Source organism: Orcinus orca, chromosome 10, assembly GCF_937001465.1.
Source record: "Orcinus orca chromosome 10, mOrcOrc1.1, whole genome shotgun sequence".
Classification (NCBI taxonomy): Eukaryota; Metazoa; Chordata; class Mammalia; order Artiodactyla; family Delphinidae; genus Orcinus; species Orcinus orca.
Genome location: NC_064568.1, coordinates 82,734,099 through 82,756,399, shown reverse-complemented (window position 1 = coordinate 82,756,399; position 22,301 = coordinate 82,734,099). Strand labels below are relative to the sequence as shown.

The 22,301-nt window shown below is 51.3% G+C and overlaps 1 protein-coding gene, 1 long non-coding RNA gene and 1 other non-coding gene across 8 annotated transcripts; 2 read left to right on the top strand and 1 right to left on the bottom strand.

Moving 5' to 3' along the window:
• Positions 1-1,223: 1,223 nt before the first annotated feature.
• Positions 1,224-5,395, bottom strand: LOC125965567 (uncharacterized). The gene is made up of 2 exons (XR_007479604.1): positions 5,273-5,395; positions 1,224-4,329 (listed from the first exon to the last, which is right to left on the bottom strand). It is a non-coding gene; the product is annotated as an uncharacterized LOC125965567 (long non-coding RNA).
• A 72-nt stretch (positions 5,396-5,467) lies between these two features.
• On the top strand, positions 5,468-21,499 carry PRRC2A (proline rich coiled-coil 2A). 6 transcript variants are annotated; one of them, XM_033417995.2, is made up of 31 exons: positions 5,468-5,607; positions 7,786-7,960; positions 8,473-8,650; positions 9,016-9,115; positions 9,210-9,282; positions 9,622-9,765; positions 9,911-10,062; positions 10,258-10,337; positions 10,487-10,629; positions 11,316-11,406; positions 11,519-11,735; positions 12,152-12,626; positions 13,201-13,391; positions 13,615-13,909; positions 14,284-14,494; positions 14,696-16,561; positions 17,071-17,342; positions 17,541-17,671; positions 17,911-18,040; positions 18,148-18,233; positions 18,430-18,663; positions 18,810-18,950; positions 19,058-19,129; positions 19,248-19,415; positions 19,616-19,698; positions 19,882-20,092; positions 20,190-20,288; positions 20,428-20,640; positions 20,754-20,848; positions 20,955-21,045; positions 21,163-21,499. In XM_033417995.2, the coding sequence occupies exons 2-31, from the start codon at positions 7,849-7,851 to the stop codon at positions 21,301-21,303; spliced, it is 6,495 nt and encodes a 2,164-aa protein (XP_033273886.1). In that variant the 5' UTR covers positions 5,468-5,607; positions 7,786-7,848; the 3' UTR covers positions 21,304-21,499. The 6 variants fall into 6 exon arrangements, with proteins under 6 accessions (XP_033273886.1, XP_033273889.1, XP_004286653.1 ...); XM_004286605.4 differs by lacking the exon at positions 5,468-5,607 and adding an exon at positions 5,765-5,949; XM_049715647.1 differs by lacking the exon at positions 5,468-5,607 and adding an exon at positions 6,978-6,998.
• On the top strand, positions 8,143-8,273 carry LOC117199192 (small nucleolar RNA SNORA38). The gene has a single exon (XR_004480389.1). It is a non-coding gene; the product is annotated as a small nucleolar RNA SNORA38 (small nucleolar RNA).
• Positions 21,500-22,301: the final 802 nt, after the last annotated feature.

Below are 22,301 nucleotides of genomic sequence, written 5' to 3'. Positions count from 1 at the left end.
TGAAGGCTGTGGATAGAACAGGTATTGGAGGACCGGAGATCAAAATGTTCAGTTTTGGACGTACTGAATTTGAAATGATCTGTTAGATACCCAAGAGGTGATGTCAAGTACATAGCTGTGTATACAAGTCTGGAGTTTTGGAGTGAGGTCTCTGATGAATAGACACATTTGGGAGTCATCAGCATATAAACTTTATTTCAAGCCATGAGACTGATGCTCTTGGCAGTTTGGGTAGAAGGTGGGGATGAAGGCTTGACTGGAGTGGGTTTAAGAAAGAATGAGAGGAGAGACATTGGAGACAGTGTGTATGGATAGGTCTTCCAAGAAATTCTGCTGTGGTAACTGACCTGGGAAAGGGGACACGAGTATCATTTTGAAAGTCTGAGAGGGACTTCCCTGGTGGTGCAGTGGTTAAGAATCCCCCTGCCAATGCAGGGGACACGGGTTCGAGCCCTGGTCTGGGAAGATCCCACATGCCGCAGAGCAACTAAGCCCGTGTGCCACAACTACTGAGCCTGTGCTCTAGAGCCTGCAAGCCACAACTACTGAGCCTGCAAGCCACAACTACTGAAGCCTGCGCGCCTAGAGCCCATGCTCCGCAACAAGAGAAGCCACCACAATGAGAAGCCTGCACACTGCAACGACTAGACCCCGCTCACCACAACTAGAGAAAGCCTGCGGGCAGCAACAAAGACCCAACATAGCCAAAAATAAATAAATTAAAAAAAAAAAAAAAGAATCCGCCTTCCAATGCAGGGGATATGGGTTCGATCCCTGGTCCGGGAACTAAGATACCACGTGCCATGGGATAACTAAGCCAGCGCACCACAACTATTGAGCCTGCACACCACAACTAGAGAAGCCTGTGTGCTGTAACTAGAGAAGCCCATGCGCCTCAACAAAGAGCCCACATGCCGCAACAAAGACCCAGCGCAGCCAAAATAAAAAATTAAAAAATATATAAATAAAAATAATTTAAAAATAAAGTTTGAGAACTGAAGTCATCTCAACCATCTTTAATGAGCCTCAGGATAAAATTCTTACCAGAGTCTTGCTAAATTTTCTGCTCTCATTTTCCATTATGGACAGTCATTCCTTTAATTTAGCCACACCAGCCTAGGCATAGGTTCCAAACCCATGCCTCTGCTTATCAGTTCACTGGGCCCAAGATGTGCACTCTCTCCTCAAACTTGCTAAACCTTTTTTTTTTTAATTTACTTATTTTATTTATTTGGCTGCATCGGGTCTTAGTTGCAGCACACAGGATCTTTGTTGTGACATGCGGGATCTTTCGTTGTGGTGTGCGGGCTCCTTGTTGCGGCACACGGGCTTTTCTCTAGTTGTGGCGCATGGGCTACAGAGCACATGGGCTCAGTAGTTGCAGCGTTCAGGCTCTCTAGTTGTGGCGTGTGGGCTCAGTAGTCGTGGCATGCAGGCTTAGTTACCCTGAGGCATGTGGGATCTTAGTTCCCTGACCAGGGATCGAACATGTGTCCCCTGCATTGGAAGGTGAATTCTTAATCACTGGACTACCAGGGAAGTCCCCTGGCTAAATTTTAACTAGTTCTTCATATCACTTAATAAGAGTCACATTTTTCTAGAAGCATTTCTGAACCTGCTCAGGCACAATCTGATTTTTATTCCTCTACTTCTATAATATTCTGCGCATATCTCTGGTGCCTTCAGAACATCGTTGTTGACAATGGGTCACTTAAAAAATCAAAGAGGAAATTTTTAAAAGCTGGAGACAAATGAAAACGAAAACACAATGATCCACAATCAATGGGATGCAGCAGAAACATTTCTAGGAGGGAAGTTTATAGCGATACAAGCCTACCCCTGGAAACAGGAAAAACCTCAAATAATCTAACTTTGCACCTAAAGGAACTAGATAAAGAAGAACAAACAAACCCCAAAATTAGTAGAAGGAAAGAAATAATAAAGATGAGAACAGAAATAAATGAAATAGAGACAAAAAACAGAAAATATTAATGAAAGAGCTGTTCTTTGAAAAGATAAACAAAATTGATAAACCTTTAGCCAGACTCATCAAGAAAAAGGGAGAGGGCCCAAATCAATAAAATCAGAAATGAAAAAGGAGAAGTTACAACTGACACCACAGAAATACAAAGGATCATAAGAGATTTTTACAAATAATTATACGCCAATAAAATGGACAACCTAGAAGAAATGGACAAATTCCTAGAAATGTACACTCTCCCAAGACTGAATCAGGAATAGAAAATATGAACAGATCAGTTACCAGTAATGAAATTGAATCAGTAATTAAAAAAAAAAAAAAAAAAGCCTCTCAACAGACAAAACTCCAGAACCACAATGCTTCTACCAAAGATAAATTCTACCAAACATTTAGAGAAGAGTTACCAGGGCTTCCCTGGTGGCGCAGTGGCTGAGAGTCCGCCTGCCGATGCAAGGGACAAGGGTTCGTGCCCCAGTCCGGGAAGATCCCACATGCCGCGGAGCGGCTGGGCCCGTGAGCCATGGCCGCTGAGCCTGCGCGTCCGGAGCCTGTGCTCCGCAACGGGAGAGGCCACAGCAGTGAGAGGCCCGCGTACCGCAAAAAAAAGAAGAGTTACCATCCATCCTTCTCCAACTATTCCAGAAAACTGCAGAGGAAGAAACACTTCTGAACCCATTTTATAAGGCCAGTATCACCCTGATACCAAATCCAGATAAAGATATCACAAAAAAATAAAAATTATAGGCCAATATCACAGATGAACCGAGATGCAGAAATCCTCAAAAACTATTAGCAAATGGAATTCAACAATACATTAAAAGGATTGTACACCATGATCAAGTGGGATTTATCCCAGGGATGCAACGATGGATCAATGTCCATAAATCAGTCAATGTGATACACCACATTAATAAACTGAGGAATAAAAATCATATGGTCATCTCAACAGATGTAGGAAAAGCTTGTGATAAATTCAACATTCATTTATGATTAAAACTCTCCAGAAAGTGGGCACAGAGGGAGCATACCTCAACATAATAAAGGCCATATATAACAAGCCCACAGCTAACATCATACTCAATGGTGAAAAACTGAAACATTTCCTCTAAGATCAGGAAGAATACAAGGATGCCCACTTTCATTCAACATAGTATCGGAAGTCCTAGCTACAATAATCAGACAAAAAAAAAGAAATAAGAGGAATTCAGATTGGAAAGGAAGAAGTAAAACTGTCAGTTTGAAGATGACATGATACTATACATAGAAAATTCTAAAGATGCCACAAAGAAACTACTAGAACTCACCAATGAATCTAGTAAAGTTGGAGTATACAAAATTAACATATAGAAATCTGTTGCATTTCTACACACTATCAATGAATTATCAGGAAAAAAATTAAGAAAACAATCCCATTTACAATCACATCAAAAAGAATGAAATACCTAGGAATAAATCTAACTAAGAAATGTAAGATCTGAAACCATAAAATTTCTAAAAGAAAACATATGGAGTATGCTCTGTGACACCAATCTTAGCAATATTTTTTTGAATATGTCTCCTCAGACAAGGGAAACAAAAGCAAAAATCAACAAATGGGACTATATCAAACTAAAAAGCTTTTGCATAGCAAAGGAAACTATCAGCAAAATGAAAAGGCTGCCTACAGAATAGGATAAGATACTTGCAAATAATATATCTGATAAGGGGTTAATATCCAAAATACACAAAGAACTCATACAATTAAAATAAAAAGATTAAAAAATGGGCAGAGAAGAAAAAAAAAATGGGGACTTCCCTGGTGACGCAGTGGTTAAGAATCTGCCTGCCAATGCAAGGGACATGGGTTCGAGCCCTGGTCTGGGAAGATCCCACATGCCGCAGAGCAACTAAGCCCATGCACCACAACTACTGAGCCTGCGCTTTTGAGCCCGTGAGCCACAACTACTGAGCCTGTTTGCCACAACTACTGAAGCCCCCAAGCCTAGAGCCCGTGCTCTGCAACAAGAGAAGCCACCGCAATGAGAAGCCTGTGCACCTCAATGAAGAGTAGCTCCCCACTCGCCGAAACTAGAGAAAGCCCGCGTGCAGCAACAAAGACCCAGCACAGCCAAAAAATAAACAAATTTATAAAAAAACAAAACTTACAGAGAAAGAGATCAGATTTGTGGTGGGGGGTAAGGGATGGATAAAGGCAGTCAAAAAGTACCAACTTCCTTGGGCTTCCCTGGTGGTGCAGTGGTTGAGAGTCCGCCTGCCGATGTAGGGGACATGGGTTCGTGCCCCGGTCCGGGATTCCGCGGAGCGGCTGGGTCCGTGAGCCATGGCCGCTGAGCTTGCGCGTCCGGAGCCTGTGCTCCGCAGCGGGAGAGGCCACGACAGTGAGAGGCCCGCGTACCGCAAAAAAAAAAGTACCAACTTCCAGTTATAAGATAAATAAACACTAGGGATGTAGCGTATAGCATGATAAATGTAATTAAAACTGATGAAAGTTGTTAAGAGTAAATTCTCAGAGTTCTCTTCACAAGGAAAAAAATACATTTTTTCTATTTCTTTAAGTCTGTAAACTATGAGATGATGGATGTCCACTAAACATTGTGGTAATCATTTCATGATGTTGGTAAGTCAAATCATTATGCTGTACCCCTTAAGTTTATATAGCGCTGTGTGTCAATCATATCTCAATAAAACTGGAACAAAAAACCAACGTATCACTATTGGCTCATCAATTGTAACAAATGCGCCACGCCAGTGCACGAAGTTAATAATAGGGAAAACTGAGGCAGGGGAAGGAATATACGAGCATTCTCTGTACTTTCTGCTCAATTATCCCGTAAACTTAAAACCGCTCTAATAAAAATCTATTTTATACATTTTTAATGGTTAAAAAAACATAGCTGTTGAATTATTTGCTGAACGGGTAGTAGGAGCAGAGTAATAAGAGTAATAGGAGACAAAGGAGGGAAATGGTACTGCATTTCGTAGAATTAAACTCGTTGTGAAGCGAATGCAAACTACTAATAATATCAGATATACAAATATATTCATGAAAATTGTAGATTATAAAATTAAATGCCCGTCTTAGTCATTGGTTACCCCTATTTTGATGAACAGGTTATTCGTAGCCTATCTTTGTTCAAATGATTTGCATATATTATGCAAATAAGTAGAACTACCCACAGAAGGCATATGCTGTGTGATGCTCGCCCCTGGCCCCTTGGATTGGCCCGTCAATCCACCTTATTTGCATGACGTGATTTAATAAATGAAGGCCCGCCCCCCTGGTGCTTTCACCTCTCGCGAAGAGAAGCGTGAGTTGGGACTCTTCCCTGGTTACGTAAGCTCCGCCCTCCGGCAAAAAAAAACCCTTCCGCCCCGTCTTCCAGCTCCGTCTCCTTCGCCGAAAGCGCCACGAGCCTAGGATCGTTTCCTTCCACTTTCGGCGTCCCTACGTCTCTCCGTTCCCATCTCTCCACAAACGCACGACGCACGCTCCGCCCCTTTCTCCCCCTATTTGTCGTGCAAATTCTGCGCCCAGGCCGACCGGCGCCGCATTCCCGCCCCCTCTACACGTCTCAACGGCCGACGCCGGGGGCCTGCCACTTCAGCCAACCGGCGTCCTAGCGCCTGTAAGTCCCTCCTCTTTATGCAAATAGCCTATATCAGCTTCGCACGCTCTGCTTTTTTTAATAAGGATAGCCCTGGAAGTAAAGAGGGATAGGGTAGAAAGCTCCCCGCCCTTTATGCAAATTAAGGGGCGTGTTTATGCGCGGTGGGAGGCGGCGGGGGGGCGCTCCCGGGGGTGGCGGTTGCCCGGATGGGCCGTTAGTCGGGGCCCAGCCGCGGAGTGAGCGAGGGAGACGGGAGGAGCCGAACCCGGCGCCATCCGCCGCCATCCGCCCCCGCCCCACCGCCATCCCACCCCGGGGAGCTCCTAGGCCCCGGTCCCGGACCCCCGCGCACCCGGCCAGGTGAGTCTGGGCGAGCCGAATGCTAACGCCCTTTTCCGGCGCGGGAGCAGCGGTGGCAGCGGCAGCAGCGGCGGTGGCGGGCCGGGGGGAGGAGAAGCTGCCATTAGCCGCCGCCATTTTGTCCTCCTGCTGCCGGGCCCTGCCTGCCCCTCCCCCTCCGATACTCCCACCCTGGGACCCGCACTTCCAGCCCTTCTCTGAGTCTATGGCCTGCCCTTACCCACTCACCTTATGGCTTCATGGGGCGACCCCCCACTCCTGGGCCGTAACCCCCCCCGCCCCCCGTTGCGCTCCTGGCCTTTCACCCGTATTTGTGGTCCCCTTCCCTGCCGCCGCTCTAGGGTGGGCCGCGCCTGACTGTCCTCTTCTCCAAGAGTCTCCCTTCCTTCAGTGGACCCCTCCCATCATCCAGCGCTAAGGTTCCCCCTTCTTGACGCCCCACTTCGCGTCGAGTCACTCCCACTCTGGAGCCCTGCTTTTATCCCGCATCTGTGCTTTCTACAGGAACAAGAAATTGTTCCTCAATTTCTTTTCTGCTTTTTTCATGTTTCTTTTCTTATCTCCTTTCTATCCCAACCCCGCCCTTTCTCCTGGGTCTCTTGACGTTGCTCCCTTACTTTGGTCTGCATCCTTTTCCTACCATTCCCGCTTACGTGTATTATTTCCCACCTGCTTTCGTATTAATTCTCTTTTATTTTAGTTTCTTCACTATTTTTCTGTCCCTTTTTCCTTCATAAATTTATTTTCAAAGACTGGCCTCCTTAAACACCTTAAAAGCAATCCTTATCTAACCTGTCTTAAAGTTCTTGATTTGGGTTATCATCCTGGTCCTGCCTGGATGTCTCACCAACTCCCATCTCTTTCCTTTACACCATTGTCTATAAACGAATGCCTTGTCACCCAGGAACTGACCGATGTTGGAGAGTTTGGCCGGCTTGGGGAGCAAGGGGTATTAGGGAAAGAAATGACTGCCGATGTGTGTTTTTACTGGGGGTAGGAAAATGAAGTTGGTTCCGGCCTCGGCCCCATGGTTACATGGTATGCTTGAGGTGGGTCCATAATGCTTTGTTTCTCTCACATCTACATAGGGTAAACCAGAGCCCACCAGTATTTCATCTACAGACAAAAATTTTTCCAGGAGTTGGGATGGGGGCAAGTGTAGGAAAAGACAGGCTATCCCAAATACTTGGTTCTATAGCTTGGGAGTATGTAGAGCCCCATTTGTTCCCTCAGGAGTTCTCTTGCACCAGCCCCCAGTCTGGCTGAGCAAGCTCATAAAATCCTTAAACTCTGGCATACCTTCCTGCAAACCTCCCCGGATGGGAGTGAGGCGGCTGGGAATAGAACCTGGCACACAGGAAGCTGGTATCTAATAAGTAGGGGATCTAAAGCTCTGTTCCTTACATGATGGAGCTGTATGCGTCTTTCTGGTTTTCTCTGGAGCTTGGACTTGCCCTTTTTTATTTTAGGTCTGTGAAATGATTTTGGTGGAGAGAGATTATCACTTGTGGGCATAACGAAGAGGCTGCTACACTTTATATAGACTGGTATAAAGGGAAGAGTGTTTGTATTAGGAAGATACTGGATTTTTATTTGGGTTTCCTTAGCAAGAGATGTCTAGGGAAAAGAGGGAACATGGCATTTGGGCTCTGTGGGGAGCTAAGTAGATAATGGTTGCTTAAAGCGACTGGGGTGTTTGAATAGGCTGGAGGAAGAGACACTAGAGGGCCACATATCTGGGCCCCTGATGAGAATAAAAGGGAGCCTACGAGTCTAAGCTTCTGTTGGAGTCTCTAAATGGAGCAGAGACTGAAACACTTGGTATCTGGCCCACAGGCTCCGGCACGTTTTGGGGGAGGTGCCTGCAGGACCCAACGTACTCAATGAGCTTCCAGCGCAATGTCCGATCGCTCGGGGCCGACTGCCAAGGGGAAGGATGGAAAAAAGTATTCCTCGCTCAACCTGTTTGATACATATAAGGGCAAGTCCTTAGAGATCCAGAAACCCGCTGGTGAGGGTCCTGCAATGATGTTCCTAATTATAGGAGGCTGGGCATGAATGGGGCACATATTTCAGAGCTCTTCGAAGGGAAACAACTATGGTACATACATCCAAAGGTTAGAGAAACACTAGAGACTTTCTAATTTTATCTTGGGTCCCATGGGGATGTTGCGCTTTGGGTGAACACCAGTACCCTCCTACAAAGGCGTGTCTGTGGTTTCCCGTCTTTGGACACGTAAGAATTGGAGGCAAAGAAATGTGGACTTGGAGAAGTCTGGGGCCAGCTTGCTCCCTGCAGGCTCAAGATCAACCATCCCACATAGAAGTATTGAATGTAAAGCATCTCAGCCTTCTTTCCTGATAGAATTTCAGAGGTTGCCTAGGGCAAAGGGAGGGAAGGTTTCTAGGAGAAGTTTGGTTTCTAAGAGAAGATATTGAGGATGTCTAAATGGGACCTAGGGTAGGATGCTGTCAGATCTCTTATATAAAGCATTTTTCACTCTCTTTCCACCTTTTCTCCAGTTGCCCCTCGCCATGGCCTGCAGAGTCTCGGGAAAGTTGCCATTGCTCGGCGTATGCCACCCCCAGCCAACCTTCCAAGCCTGAAAGCCGAGAACAAAGGCAATGACCCCAACGTCTCACTAGTGCCGAAAGACGGAACAGGATGGGCAAGCAAACAGGAGCAGTCCGACCCCAAGAGGTAGACAGAGACCTGGGGGACTTAGAGTTATGAATATTTTAACTTTGAACTTCAGGATGAATGGGGGCTTGGTCTAGCCCGGCCACATGAGAGTCAGAGACAAACAGGGAAGACCCTGTCCTGCCTGTTGTAGGACTCCTGTTAGATGACTGATGAATGGTACCTTTAGCTTTCTGTCAGATGTAAAGAAAGCTTGAAGAATAAAGGACAGCCTGTGCAGGGTGACGAGCTTATGGTATTTTGCCCTAATACTTTTTAAAAGTAGGGAGTAGACCTGGGTTCAGTTCCTGTTCTCCACCAGTTGGAGAAGCAGTGGAGCTGGAGCCATCTCAGACTCTAACCTTCTCATCCTACCATCCCTTCAGTTCCGATGCCTCAACCGCTCAGCCGCCGGAATCGCAGCCACTGCCGGCTTCACAGACGCCTGCCTCCAACCAACCGAAACGACCCCCAGCAGCCCCCGAGGTATCTGAAGAACTGGATGTTATTTAAGGGGCAGGGGCAAGAATGGCTTGAAGCTTCTCATCCACGTCACCATTTATTATCTCTGCTTCCCCAGAACGCTCCTTCGGTTCCAAGCGGGGTAAAGTCCTGGGCACAAGCCAGTGTCACCCATGGAGCACATGGAGATGGTGAGTGCAGGGCTGTTTGGGGAGGTCTCTTTGGGCACCATAGTAGGCAGGAGTCCTGCACTGTACCTCAACTGTACCTCCTCATTCCTCTTTGGCTAAATTTTGGATCCCATATTCAAGTTTCATGGGACACACATGAGCAAGTTTGTCTCAGAATTAACTGAAGGTGAGGAGGATGTCCCAAAACTGACCTTTTTTCTTGGGGAATGAACATGTAGTACGTAGGGGGTGAGTTTGGAGGCAGAACTGGATCTGCTACCTATCAGATCCTTCCACTCTCATGGTGCGTCCTCAGTAAATGTACTTGTGTCTCCTACTTTTGCACCTCAACATCAACAGGTGGAAGGGCATCAAGCCTACTGTCACGATTCTCTCGAGAGGAATTTCCGACCCTGCAGGCGGCTGGCGACCAGGACAAGGCTGCCAAGGAAAGGGAGTCTGCCGAACAGTCGTCTGGGCCCGGACCAAGCCTCCGCCCCCAAAGTGAGTGGCCGCCATTAGTGAGTGAATGAGTGGTTACCTTTTGGCCAGGACATTACCTTATTCCATCTCAGAGTTAGGTGCTAGCTTATTCATCTTTCTCCCCATCATTTTCAGCTATGTTCTCTCTGCCTTTTCCAAAATACAGATTCTACAACTTGGAGGGACGGAGGTGGGCGTGGCCCTGATGAGCTGGAGGGCCCGGACTCCAAACTTCATCACGGCCATGATCCCCGGGGTGGGCTGCAGCCTGCAGGCCCACCCCAGTTCCCTCCCTACCGCGGAATGATGCCGCCTTTCGTGAGTTTGGGTATCTTGTTTTGGATTGGTTGTGCTGGAAGTTAGAGAGTTAGGAATTAGGGCTTAGTCTTTGGAGGGGACACATGGAAAGCAGGGGCCTGTGACATATAGTGAGGGTGGGAGGATAATAGGTTTAGGGAGCTGGTAGGCTATTTGACTGTCCCTCTGAGCAGCTACTATTGGGCCCTTTTGCAGATGTATCCCCCATATCTCCCGTTCCCTCCGCCCTATGGACCCCAGGGGCCTTACCGATACCCCACTCCTGATGGGCCCGGGTGAGTAATCTAGGTCTGGGTTTGTGGTTGGGGACAGGGGAAGCCTATTGGGGAGGAGATGGTTTTCTAGCCAGGAGGCTCAGTCTCGTATGTGATTATACAACATGCTGTCTTTTAACCTCTTCTCCCCTTTGCTTTTTCATACATAGCCGTTTCCCCCGTGTGGCAGGCCCCCGAGGTTCAGGGCCACCAATGCGCCTCGTAGAACCTGTGGGTCGGCCTTCCATTCTTAAAGAAGATAATCTCAAAGAGTTTGATCAGTTGGACCAGGAGAATGATGATGGTTGGGCAGGTGAGTGGATACTAAGGACCAAGTATTTTTGTTTTGGTTTGGTTTTGGTTTGGGGTTTTTTTGTTTGTTTTGGTTTTTGGTTTCGTTTGGTTTTTGGCTGCACTACACAAGTTATGAGATCTTAATTCCCCTACCAGGGATTGAACCCAGGCCCTCGGCAGTGAAAGTGTGGAGTCCTAACCACTGGACCGCCAGGGAATTCCCAAGTATTTTAGTTTTAAAAAGCAAAATCTGATGAGGAAAAAACGGGTTATACAGGATTTCTCTGGTAGTCCAGTGATTAAGACTTCACCTTCCAGTGCAGGGGGTGCAGGTTCGATCCCTGGTCGGGGAGCTAAGATCCCACATGCCTCGCGGCCAAAAACCAAAACATAAAACAGAAGCAATACTGTAACAAATTCAATAAAGACTTTAAAAATGGTCCACATCAAAAAAAAAAAATCTTAAAAAACGGGTTGTGTGGGAGAAAAGCAGACACTGAAAGGTAGGGGAGATACGTGGAAGAAAGCCAAGTCCTGGTAGAGATCTAAGAGGAGTGAGAATGAGAGTCATCGTGGGGATCTGGATGTCAGTGAGAGGAGGGCAGTTGGCATTAGTAGTACATCCTATCACAGTTCCTGTGTTCCAGAAAATATGAGATTGGAGAGCAGAATGCTTGGGTTACCACTCTTCACTGTTCTCCTCAGGGGCCCACGAGGAGGTCGACTACACTGAGAAGCTCAAGTTCAGCGATGAGGAAGACGGGCGAGACTCCGATGAGGAGGGAGCTGAGGGCCAGTGAGTTCGGGCCCTCTGGGGAGAGGAGGGGGCTCCGTTTCTCTCATGGTAATATACTCTTAAAGGAGTTGGGTTGCAGCTGATTTTAATTCCACTGTTGGTCTGCTCACAGCAAGGAGTCCCAGTCAGCTGCTGGTGAGGAACGGCCCCCTGAAGCAGATGGCAAAAAGGGCAACTCCCCCGGCAGCGAACCACCCCCTCCCAAGACGGCCTGGGCAGAGACCTCTCGGCCTCCAGAGACAGAGCCGGGGCCTCCTGCCCCAAAGCCTCCCCCACCCCCACCTCACCGGGGCCCCACCGGGAACTGGGGCCCCCCTGGGGACTACCCAGTGAGTGTCTACAATGAGGGGTTGAGAGGGTCAGTTGTGGGAGATTAGTTTCAGCTGAGTAATTGAAGCAGTAGTAATAAGAGGAAGCTGGAGGGAGGACCGAAAATGGGCTGCAGGAAATGTAGAGCTGTGGAGCATCTCTGGAAAGGTTTGGAAAATTGTCGGTGTTAGGCGAGTCTGGGTGAAAAGAGAAACTGGGATGCCAGTTAGGAAAAACAAGGAGACCTGGATGTTTGGGTCTCTGAAAGAGAGGAAACAAGACTAGGATCATGAGTTTGTCCCTACCCTGAGAGGCCATCAGCCCCTAGGCCTGGTCTTTGCACCTGCAGCTAGAGACAGTTGATCAGTCTGTGAAAGCGATCATAAGAAACATAATGACTGATACCTCTGGCCCTGCTGGGTCTGCCCACTGACAGGATCGCGGGGGCCCTCCCTGCAAGCCCCCAGCACCCGAAGATGAGGATGAGGCTTGGCGGCAGCGGCGAAAGCAGTCTTCATCTGAAATCTCCCTGGCTGTGGAGCGAGCCCGGCGACGGCGAGAGGAGGAGGAACGGCGCATGCAGGAGGAACGCAGGGCAGCCTGTGCCGAGAAACTCAAGCGACTCGATGAGAAGTTTGGGGCACCTGACAAGCGGCTCAAATCGGAACCTGCTGTACCACCTGCTGCCCCTCCTGCCCCCGCTCCACCACCTGCGGCTCCCAAAGAACTCCCCGCACCTCCAGCTCCTCCACCGGCACCAGTCCCGACACCTGAAAAAGAACCAGAAGAGCCGGCACAGGCCCCTCCTGCCCAGTCCACCCCCACTCCAGGTGTGGCTCCAGCTCCCACCGTGGTGAGTGGTGGTGGCAGCACCAGTAGCACCAGCAGTGGCAGCTTCGAAGCCAGCCCAGGTATGGAGATGGTGATGGGTACTACCAGGTGCCAGATCTCTTATCTGCTTGGGGTTGAGGGTGCAGGTGGTAAGGATGTGAGTAAAGGAAAAAAATGGCAGTTGTTTTGGTTTATTGGACCATCGGTGGTAGGAGTGAGAAGGGTCTTTTCACTTGTATGGACATCCTAGGGGGAAAGGTTTTGTTACTTGAATTCCTGAATAAGTAGTGACCTGAAACCACTTCCCGTAGGCCTAGAGTGCAGCAAGGCTGAAGAAAGTGTCTGTTACTTTTGATGGTCTCATGGGAAGTTAATGCCACCACCGTTGGCTTTTGAGAGACCATGAAGTGTTTTCATGGGTTTTAAATGGGATGGTCTTAACCTTTAGTGGGGGAGCTAGAGGTGAGAGCTGAAATTATGAGGGTGTTCATGGAACCTTTAGTGGGGGAGCTAGAGGTGAGAGCTGAAATTATGGGGGTGTTCATGGAACCTTTAGTGGGGGAGCTAGAGGTGAGAGCTGAAATTATGGGGGTGTTCATGGAATATCTGTCAGGGGACTAGACCACTTTGATGAGTATCTTTTCTTTCATGCAGTGGAACCCCAACTACCCTCAAAAGAGGGTCCTGAACCACCAGAAGAGGTTCCTTCTCCTGCCACGCCTCCAGCCCCAAAGGTGGAGCCCAAGGGTGATGGTGTTGGTCCTACCCGGCAGCCCCCCAGCCAAGGCTTGGGCTACCCCAAGTATCAGAAATCATTGCCTCCTCGTTTCCAGCGGCAGCAGCAGGTGAAACTAAGTTACTTCCCCTCTTAAAGGCTGCTTTTCTTGGATTTATCCTATCCATGAGTTACTTTCTGGGACTCTCTACCATTTCTCTTTCCTTTGTGTCCCCCTAGTTTCCATCTAGTCGAGGTGTTTGTCGCACTTGCCGGTTTTTGGTTTTTGTTTTGTTCATTTTTTTTGTTTGGGGCCTTTGATGCCTCTCTCATCCCCTTTTGTCTTTCCCCAGGAGCAGCTCTTGAAGCAGCAACAGCAGCAGTGGCAGCAGCATCAACAGGGCTCCGCCCCACCTGCCCCAGTGCCCCCATCACCACCACAGCCTGTGACCATGGGGGCTGTGCCAGCTCCACAGGCTCCGCCACCACCCCCCAAGGCCCTGTACCCAGGTGCTCTGGGCCGGCCCCCACCCATGCCCCCTATGAACTTTGATCCCCGCTGGATGATGATTCCTCCTTATGTGGACCCCCGGCTCCTTCAGGGCCGGCCCCCTCTGGATTTCTATCCTCCTGGTGTGCATCCCTCTGGTAAGGGGCCATAGAAGAGGGAGGGGATGGTGGACCCCTTAGTCCTGGGAAGTGGGTATCAGCATCTTGCTACGGGGATGAAGGGCCACCAATTAAGAGGGGAGCCTAGCACTGCTGAGATACCTCTTTGTTGCAGAAATGAAACAGTGGTCCTTCTTTAACTGGGATTTACCTGGGTGGGGGGATTAGTTGGATTCATCTCTAGGGAAGCTTAGTGGGTAACTGTGTTTCAGGAGCGTGGGCAAGGCCCAGGAGATGGAGGTGCCAACATTGACTGGGCTGACATGGAGGATTAACTGGGGAGATGCTTTTTGGGCTGGAGGGTTTGTGACATAAAAAAGGGGGGTCTTTCTCATACTATTTTGTTTCCTCAGGCCTGGTTCCCCGGGAGCGCTCAGACAGTGGAGGCTCAAGCTCAGAGCCATTTGAGCGCCATGCACCCCCACTCTTGCGGGATCGCGGCACCCCACCAGTGGATCCAAAGTTGGCCTGGGTAGGAGATGTCTTCACCACCACACCTGCTGACCCCCGCCCACTTACCTCACCACTGCGCCAGGCTGCTGACGAGGATGAGAAGGGGATGAGGTGAGTCTGAGTAGAGAAATGGGTGGGTTTCCAGTGAAAATATCTAGGCTAGGAAAAAAGGTACTTTGGGTTATCAGTGAAGTGATAGGGTTAACGTGAAAGGAGTGTCTGGGTTATAATAAAGTGTTCTCTTTCCCCATCTAGTTGGTTTTCCTCGTCTTAAGATACTTAATTTCCATTCTTTTCTGTCTCCCTCTTCAGGAGCGAGACCCCTCCAGTACCTCCCCCACCACCCTATCTGGCCAGTTATCCGGGCTTTCCTGAGAATGGAGCCCCTGGGCCCCCAATCCCTCGCTTCCCTCTGGAGGAGCCAGCTCCCCCAGGGCCCCGTCCACTCCCCTGGCCCCCAGGCAATGATGAGGCAGCCAAGATACAAGCTCCACCACCCAAAAAGGAAACCTCCAAGGAGGAGACTCCACAGCTGACCGGGCCAGAAGCAGGTCGAAAGCCTGCCCGTGGAATTGGAGGCCAAGGTCCCCCGCCACCTCGCAGAGAGAGCCGCACTGAAACCCGCTGGGGCCCTCGTCCAGGCAGCAGTCGTCGTGGAATCCCTCCAGAGGAGCCAGGGGCCCCTCCCCGCCGCGCTGGGCCTATCAAGAAACCCCCCCTGCCTGCAAAAGTCGAAGATCTGCCCCCCAAGCCCCTCGAACAGGGGGATGAAACCCCCAAGCTTCCAAAGCCAGACCCGTTGAAGACGGCAAAGGGGAAGATAGGTGGCCCCAAGGAGACCCCACCCAGTGGGACTCTTTCCCCTGCCCCAAGGCTTCGGAGGGACTATTCCTATGAGAGAGTGGGTCCTACCTCTTGCCGGGGTCGGGGCCGAGGGGAGTATTTTGCCAGAGGGAGGGGTTTTCGGGGCACCTATGGGGGACGGGGGCGGGGAGCCCGAAGCCGAGAGTTCCGTAGTTACCGGGAATTCCGAGGAGATGATGGGCGTGGAGGTGGGGCAGGGGGACCAAACCATCCTCCTGCTCCCCGAGGCCGCACTGCCAGCGAGACACGGAGTGAGGGTTCAGAGTATGAAGAAATCCCCAAGCGGCGCCGGCAGCGGGGTTCAGAGACAGGCAGCGAGACCCATGAGAGTGATCTGGCCCCCTCAGACAAGGAGGCCCCAACACCCAAGGAAGGAGTACTTACGCAGGTCCCTCTTGCTCCCCCACCATCAGGAGCACCCCCTTCACCAGCCCCAGCCCGCTTTTCCACTGCCCGAGGTGGACGAGTCTTCACTCCCAGAGGGGTGCCATCACGCCGGGGTCGAGGGGGAGGGCGGCCCCCTCCCCCCATTTGCCCAGGCTGGAGCCCCCCAACCAAGTCTCTGGCTCCAAAGAAGCCTCCAACAGGTCCTTTGCCTCCAAGTAAGGAACCTTTGAAAGAGAAGCTGATCCCAGGGCCCCTGTCCCCCATGGCCCGAGGAGGCAGCAGTGGAGGCAGCAACATAGGCATGGGTGTGGAAGACGGAGAGCGGCCCAGAAGGAGGCGACATGGGAGGGCTCAGCAGCAGGACAAACCGCCTCGTTTCCGGAGACTGAAACAGGAACGGGAGAACGCTGCCAGGGGGGCTGAGGGCAAGTCCTCTTCCCTTGCCCTTCCAGTCTCCACTCCTGGACCGGAGGAGGCCCTCACAACGGTAGCAGTGCCCCCACCACCTCGCCGGGCAGCTGCTAAGTCTCCCGATCTGTCAAACCAGAACTCAGACCAAGCCAATGAGGAATGGGAGACTGCCTCAGAGAGCAGTGACTTTGCCAGTGAGCGCCGGGGGGACAAGGAGGCTCCGCCAGCAGCACTGCTAACCCCCAAAGCTGTGGGGACTCCCGGAGGCAGTGGAGGTGGAGCTGGACCAGGCATTTCAGCCATGTCCCGTGGAGAGCTGAGCCAGAGAGCCAAAGATTTGAGCAAGCGGAGCTTCTCGAGTCAGCGGCCAGGCATGGAAAGGCAGAACCGGCGCCCAGGCCCAAGCAGCAAGTCTGGCAGTGGTGGCGGCAGCAGTGGAGGTGGCGGGGGTCCTGGAGGGAGGACCGGCCCAGGGCGAGGGGACAAGAGGAGCTGGCCCTCTCCCAAGAACCGAAGGTGGGTACAGACAGGTGACTAAGTTTATTCTTAGGGTTAAAAAGTTGGGGGAGGGGAGAAAACCTGGGGGAAAGGTGTGGTTGGGTGCTGTGGACTGGAGTGTGAGATCTGAGGGCGCAGGGTAAGCTTTTAGGCACACTAGGTTATCCATGTCTAGGTAAAGTAGCTGGAAAGCAGTTGACAGCGTTGGGAACACCCATATTCCTTGCTTTCTCCTTGATCTTTACAAGTAGAATTCCTTGGAAGTGCTCAGAAATGGGGAATTCCCTGGCTGTCCAGTGGTTAGGACTCGGTGCTTTCACTGCTGGAGCCTGGGTTCGATCCCTGGCTGGGGAGCCGAGAATCCCATAAGCCGCACGGTGTGGGGGGGTGGGGGAAAGTGCTCAGAAACACCTGGATTTTAGTGCAGAGGACTGGTTGGTTGAAGGTGGAGAGGTAGAAGAGATTGGACTTGTAGGGAAGATATAACAATTCTGTGCATACTGGAACAGATGCTCTGTTTTCTTCAGCCGTCCTCCAGAGGAGCGTTCCCCAGGGCTCCCTCTGCCTCCCCCACCCCCCAGCAGTTCTGCTGTCTTCCGCCTGGACCAGGTTATCCACAGCAACCCTGCTGGCATCCAACAGGCTCTGGCCCAGCTCAGCAGCCGCCAAGGAAGTGCAGCTGCACCAGGGGGCCACCCAAGGCCCAAGCCTGGGCCTCCCCAAACCCCCCAAGGCCCTTCCCCTCGGCCCCCAACCCGGTATGACCCTCAGAGGGCCAACAACAATGACGTCAATTCGGGTAAGCTGGAGGGGCTGAGGGTGCAAATGTCTCCATCCCCAGAGAAGGCCAGGTGCTGAAGGGGGAGGAATCTGGCCTGGGAGCCCTGATGCTGGGTGTCTGCACTGAGGGTGGAAGGGTTGGGAGGTGGAGTACAGAGGGAAAAACTCGGTTCAGTGATAGAGCAAGACATGCTGACGGATTTCCCCTTTTCCCCAGACCCCCACTTGGAGGAGCCAGGGCCGATGGTCAGGGGGGTGGGCGGGACTCCCCGGGACTCTGCCGGGGTTAATCCCTTCCCCCCCAAACGGCGAGAGCGGCCTCCCAGAAAACCGGAGCTGCTGCAGGAGGTGAGGGATGGGGCTTGAGGTGATGTTTCACTGCTCTCACTTTCAAAGGTTTTCACTTACGTTTTCTTCACTCTTTTTCCTATTTCTGTCATTGTGTTTTCACCCCAAATTCTCAGCGTTAGTCGCTGTTTATCTCCCACGTCTCCCTTCTTCCCCACAACTGGGGCACTCTGTCTCAGGTGCTTACATTCCCCAGTTCCCACCTCATTCATGTTTTGCTTCTGGTCTCTCACCTTTAGGAATCTTTGCCACCTTCTCATAGCTCTGGATTCTTGGGCCCCAAACCCGAGGGCCCAGGCCCTCAGGGAGAGTCCAGAGATGCAGGAACAGAGGCCCTGACCCCTCACCTCTGGAATCGTATACATACTGGTGAGTTAAGCTGAGCAGAAGGAAAGGACTGTGTTAGAGGGCTTAGAGAGCAAGGCGCGCCGCAGAGCCATCTTCTCTCACTCCTGTTGTGTTGGTGCTCCTCCCAGCCACTAGCCGGAAGAGTTACCAGCCTGGCTCCATGGAGCCTTGGATGGAACCCCTGAGTCCTTTTGAGGATGTGGCTGGCACAGAGGTAAGTGAGGGTGGGAAGGAGTGTCTGAGCTGGGATTTTATTGAACACTGGTCATACTTCCCCACCTATGCTGGGATGGGTATGGGGCTGTTGCATCATGTAGCTGCCTACTTTCTGTAGTTTGTCTATGTGTGTACCACAGTCAGGTATTGGGGTGGTTTCTACTCTGACCTAACTCCTTCTCCACTCCTCTCAGATGAGTCAGTCTGACAGTGGGGTGGACCTGAGTGGGGATTCTCAGGTGTCATCAGGTCCCTGCAGCCAGCGAAGTTCCCCTGATGGAGGACTCAAGGGGGCAGCAGAGGGGCCCCCCAAGCGGTCTGGAGGCCCCTCCCCCCTGAATGCTGTTCCTGGTGAGGGCCCACCTGGCTCTGAACCCTCTGAACCTCCTAGGAGACGGCCGCCTGCCCCCCACGGTGGGGACGGAAAGGTAAACAACCAAGAAAGGGTCAGAAGAATGTTTCTGGGACTTCGACTTTGGCCTTACCTCTGCCTCCCCTTTCCTCCGCCTGTGTGTGCTGACTGGGGCTTCCTTTTCCTTTCCCCAATCCTACTTCACTGTGTTGCCCTACTCAGGAGCTGCCCCGGGAGCAGCCTCTGCCCCCTGGGCCCATTGGCACAGAACGATTGCAGCGTACAGACCGAGGCCCAGAGCCTGGCTCCCTCCGGCCATCCCATCGACCTGGTCCTCCAGTCCAGTTTGGTACCAGTGACAAGGTCTGTGTAGGCTAGATCTGGGTGTCTTGGGTTGGGTGGACTAGAATTAGGATGTGGAGGACACATGTCTGAATCATGGGACAATCTCTCCTGCCTCATGATCACAGGACTTGGACTTGTGCCTAGTGGTGGGAGACAGTTTAAAAGCAGAGAAGGAGCTAACGGTATCAGTCACTGAGGTAAGTGGGAGAGTGAGGTTTTGGGGAAAGACCTTAGACTTCTGGAGAAGGCGTCTGGGAGTGACTTGGGCATCCAGGTTGCCCAGATAGCCCCCTTGACAAGGCTTGTCCTTCCCAGGCCATTCCCATAGCCCGAGACTGGGAGCTGCTCCCCAGTGCTTCTGCCTCAGGTGAGCCACAATCCAAGAACCTGGGTTCTGGGCACTGTGGCCCAGAGACCAGCTCCTCAGGCCAACGCTTGTACCCTGAGGTCTTCTATGGCAGCCCTGGGCCTCCCAGTTCTCAGGTAGGTCCTACTTCCTATCCCAAGACCCCTTTCTGCCCCTTTCTGTAGTCTCCTAATATCAAACCTTTTCAATTTGTAGTTTTTAACACTTTTTTTTTTTGTCATTTCATTTTTCTCCCTCCTTTTGCTGTAGTGGGTGGGGTGAGTGAGCTTTTCTTGACCAGGAAAACTGGAGCTATTCCATACTTGCTCTCCTGCAGGTTTCAGGGGGAGCCATAGACTCTCAGCTACATCCCAACAATGGAGGTTTCCGCCCTGGGACACCCTCATTGCACCCTTACAGGTAAGACTAGATCTCTGTGGATCTCAGAAGGAAATGGAACTGTGTTTCAGGGGAAGAAGGAAGGGGAATACATTTCTAGGGTACCTGGCGGCTAGTGAACTTAACAGTACTGCTCAGACTAAAGGAGTAAATGACTTTGGCTTCCTGATGCCTTTCCTCCCCCTTGCCCCAATTTCTTTTCAGATCACAGCCCCTGTACCTCCCCCCAGGCCCAGCCCCACCCTCGGCACTGCTCTCTGGGGTAGCTGTCAAGGGCCAGTTTCTGGATTTCTCCCCACTGCAAGCAGCAGAGCTGGGGAAGTTGCCAGCTGGAGGAGTTCTCTACCCTCCACCTTCCTTCCTCTACTCTCCAGCTTTCTGCCCTAGCCCTTTGCCAGACCCACCCTTGCTTCAGGTAAGAAGAGGTGGGGGTGTGCTGGGCTTAGGGAGTTAGGGGTGGGGTGAAGAATGCTTTTGGGGGAGTTGACTTATTCCTCCCTGTTCCCCAACAGGTGCGACAGGATCTGCCATCCCCTTCAGATTTTTATTCTCCTCCTCTGCAACCTGGTGGCCAAAGTGGCTTCCTCCCCTCAGGGGCCCCTGCCCAGCAGGTACCTTTTATCTTCCCAGTTCCCTTTTGTTCTGTTCTCCTCCAACTTCTAGCTTTTTTTGTTACCTGTTTGGACTCTCTCCATGGTTTTCTGACATTCCTCCCTGCCCCAACACACACTCCCATGTTTCTCGTTACAGGTGCTTCTACCCATGGTGGACTCTCAGCTGCCTGTGGTGAACTTCGGCTCCCTGCCACCAGCGCCGCCTCCTGCCCCACCCCCCCTTTCTCTGTTACCTGTGGGCCCTGCTCTGCAGCCCCCCAGCCTGGCTGTGCGGCCCCCACCTGCTCCTGCTACTCGGGTGCTGCCTTCACCTGCCAGGCCCTTCGGCCCTAGCTTGGGGCGAGCAGAGGTAAGGTACAGGAACTGAAGTGCTAGGGAACCCCAAGAGTTAGGGGTAAGGATTTAGCATCTCGAGATAAAAGCGTTGAGAGGCAGGATGCTCATGAATTTTTTGTCTTTCAGCTGCACCCAGTAGAACTAAAGCCGTTCCATGATTATCGAAAACTGAACAGCAACCTTGGGGGACCTGGGTCATCACGTACTCCTCCAGCTGGAAGGCAAGAGAAGGGAATGGGGATGCAGACTGCCTATCCATCCCCAAGGACTTACTTTGGGGACCAGGGGCAGGTCTTAAGGTTGCCTCAAATGCCATTCCTCCTTCAGGTCTTTCTCTGGCCTCAACTCCCGTCTCAAGGCCCCACCTTCCACCTACAGTGGAGTCTTCCGCACCCAGCGCATCGACCTCTACCAACAGGTGAAGGAGAAAACCCTGTGGTCTCAAGTCTTAATTTAAGTCACCACCTGAGTTCCTGTCCTTTCATCCCTGACCTCCCTGTTTGACTTAACTCTTCCACATGTACCTGTCCCCCAGGCCTCCCCACCAGATGCCCTGTGCTGGACGCCGAAGCCTTGGGAGCGGACAGGGGCACCTTCTCGAGAAGGGCCATCCCGAAGGGCAGAGGAGCCTGGGCCCCGAGGGGACAAGGAGCCTGGATTGCCCCCACCCCGCTGAGGGAGTGCCCTTTGCCCCCCCCCACCCCGGGGCTTGTATATAGATTATAAATATATAAGGGGGAAAGGGGCGGGTGGGGAGGGGTTGTGGGGCTGGGGCCTCGCTTCCCCTCCTCCCCCCTCCCCTGGTCCCCTATCCCTGGGGCCGTTTGTTAAAAAAGAATAATAAAAGGATTAAAAAAATATTTCCAAAATGATTTTGGGGATGGGTCAGTTGTTTGCAATCTCCTGTGTCATAGTTCAGTGCCACGTGATCTGTAGAGTGGTTTCAGTCAGGGAACCATTTCCCATTTACCTCAGTGATGTAACAGAACTACCTCAGAACAAACTTTTGTTGTATCTTTAAAGTTCTGTGGAGCAGGAATTAGAGCTGGGCTCCCTTGGGCAAATCTTGTGCCAGTGAGTGAGGTTGGTTGGTAACCAGTCAGTCAGCACCTGAGAGCTCCTTGGTGCTATAGGGCTTTTGCTCACATGTCTGGGGCCATGATGGGACATCTGGAAGGCAGAACTCCATTGGGTTGTCAACCACTGTCTCTGCATGGCTTCTCTGGCAAGATATCCTGAGTCATAAGGCCTTTTAATGTCCCTCCCTGAGTCAGTGTTCCAAGAGGTCTGGGCAGAAGCTGCAAAGCTTACAACCTGGCCTTAGGTTTCTGCCACGTTCTATTTGCCCAGCACAAACTAGCTAAAAAGGGGAAGGGACAGCAGAGAATTTGCAGCCACATGTCCCTTTGGTCGTGTCTACAAAGAAAGGAAGTGCCTTTATAGCTGTCACATGTGTTCAAGCACAGAGCTGGAACTTGGTTGGGCTCCTTGAACTGGGTAGAACAGTTCTACCATAGTCAAACTTGGTTGAGTTACACTGGTACCACTGCATGCTAGTCAAGACTACAGGTCTGCAGCTGCTTGGCAATTAAATGGTTTGAGAGCCCTATCCTAGCATGTACTAGGATATAGGTTTCTTTAAACCATGTAGGTTTCTTTCATCTCATTTACAGT

Coding starts and splice junctions, on each gene's coding strand:
- PRRC2A (XM_033417995.2), top strand. CDS start 7,849: ATGTCCGATCGCTCGGGGCCGACTGCCAAGGGGAAGGATGGAAAAAAG. Junction 9,283..9,621: donor CCATGGAGCACATGGAGATG/GTGAGTGCAGGG, acceptor CAACATCAACAG/GTGGAAGGGCATCAAGCCTA. Junction 17,343..17,540: donor CAACAATGACGTCAATTCGG/GTAAGCTGGAGG, acceptor CCTTTTCCCCAG/ACCCCCACTTGGAGGAGCCA.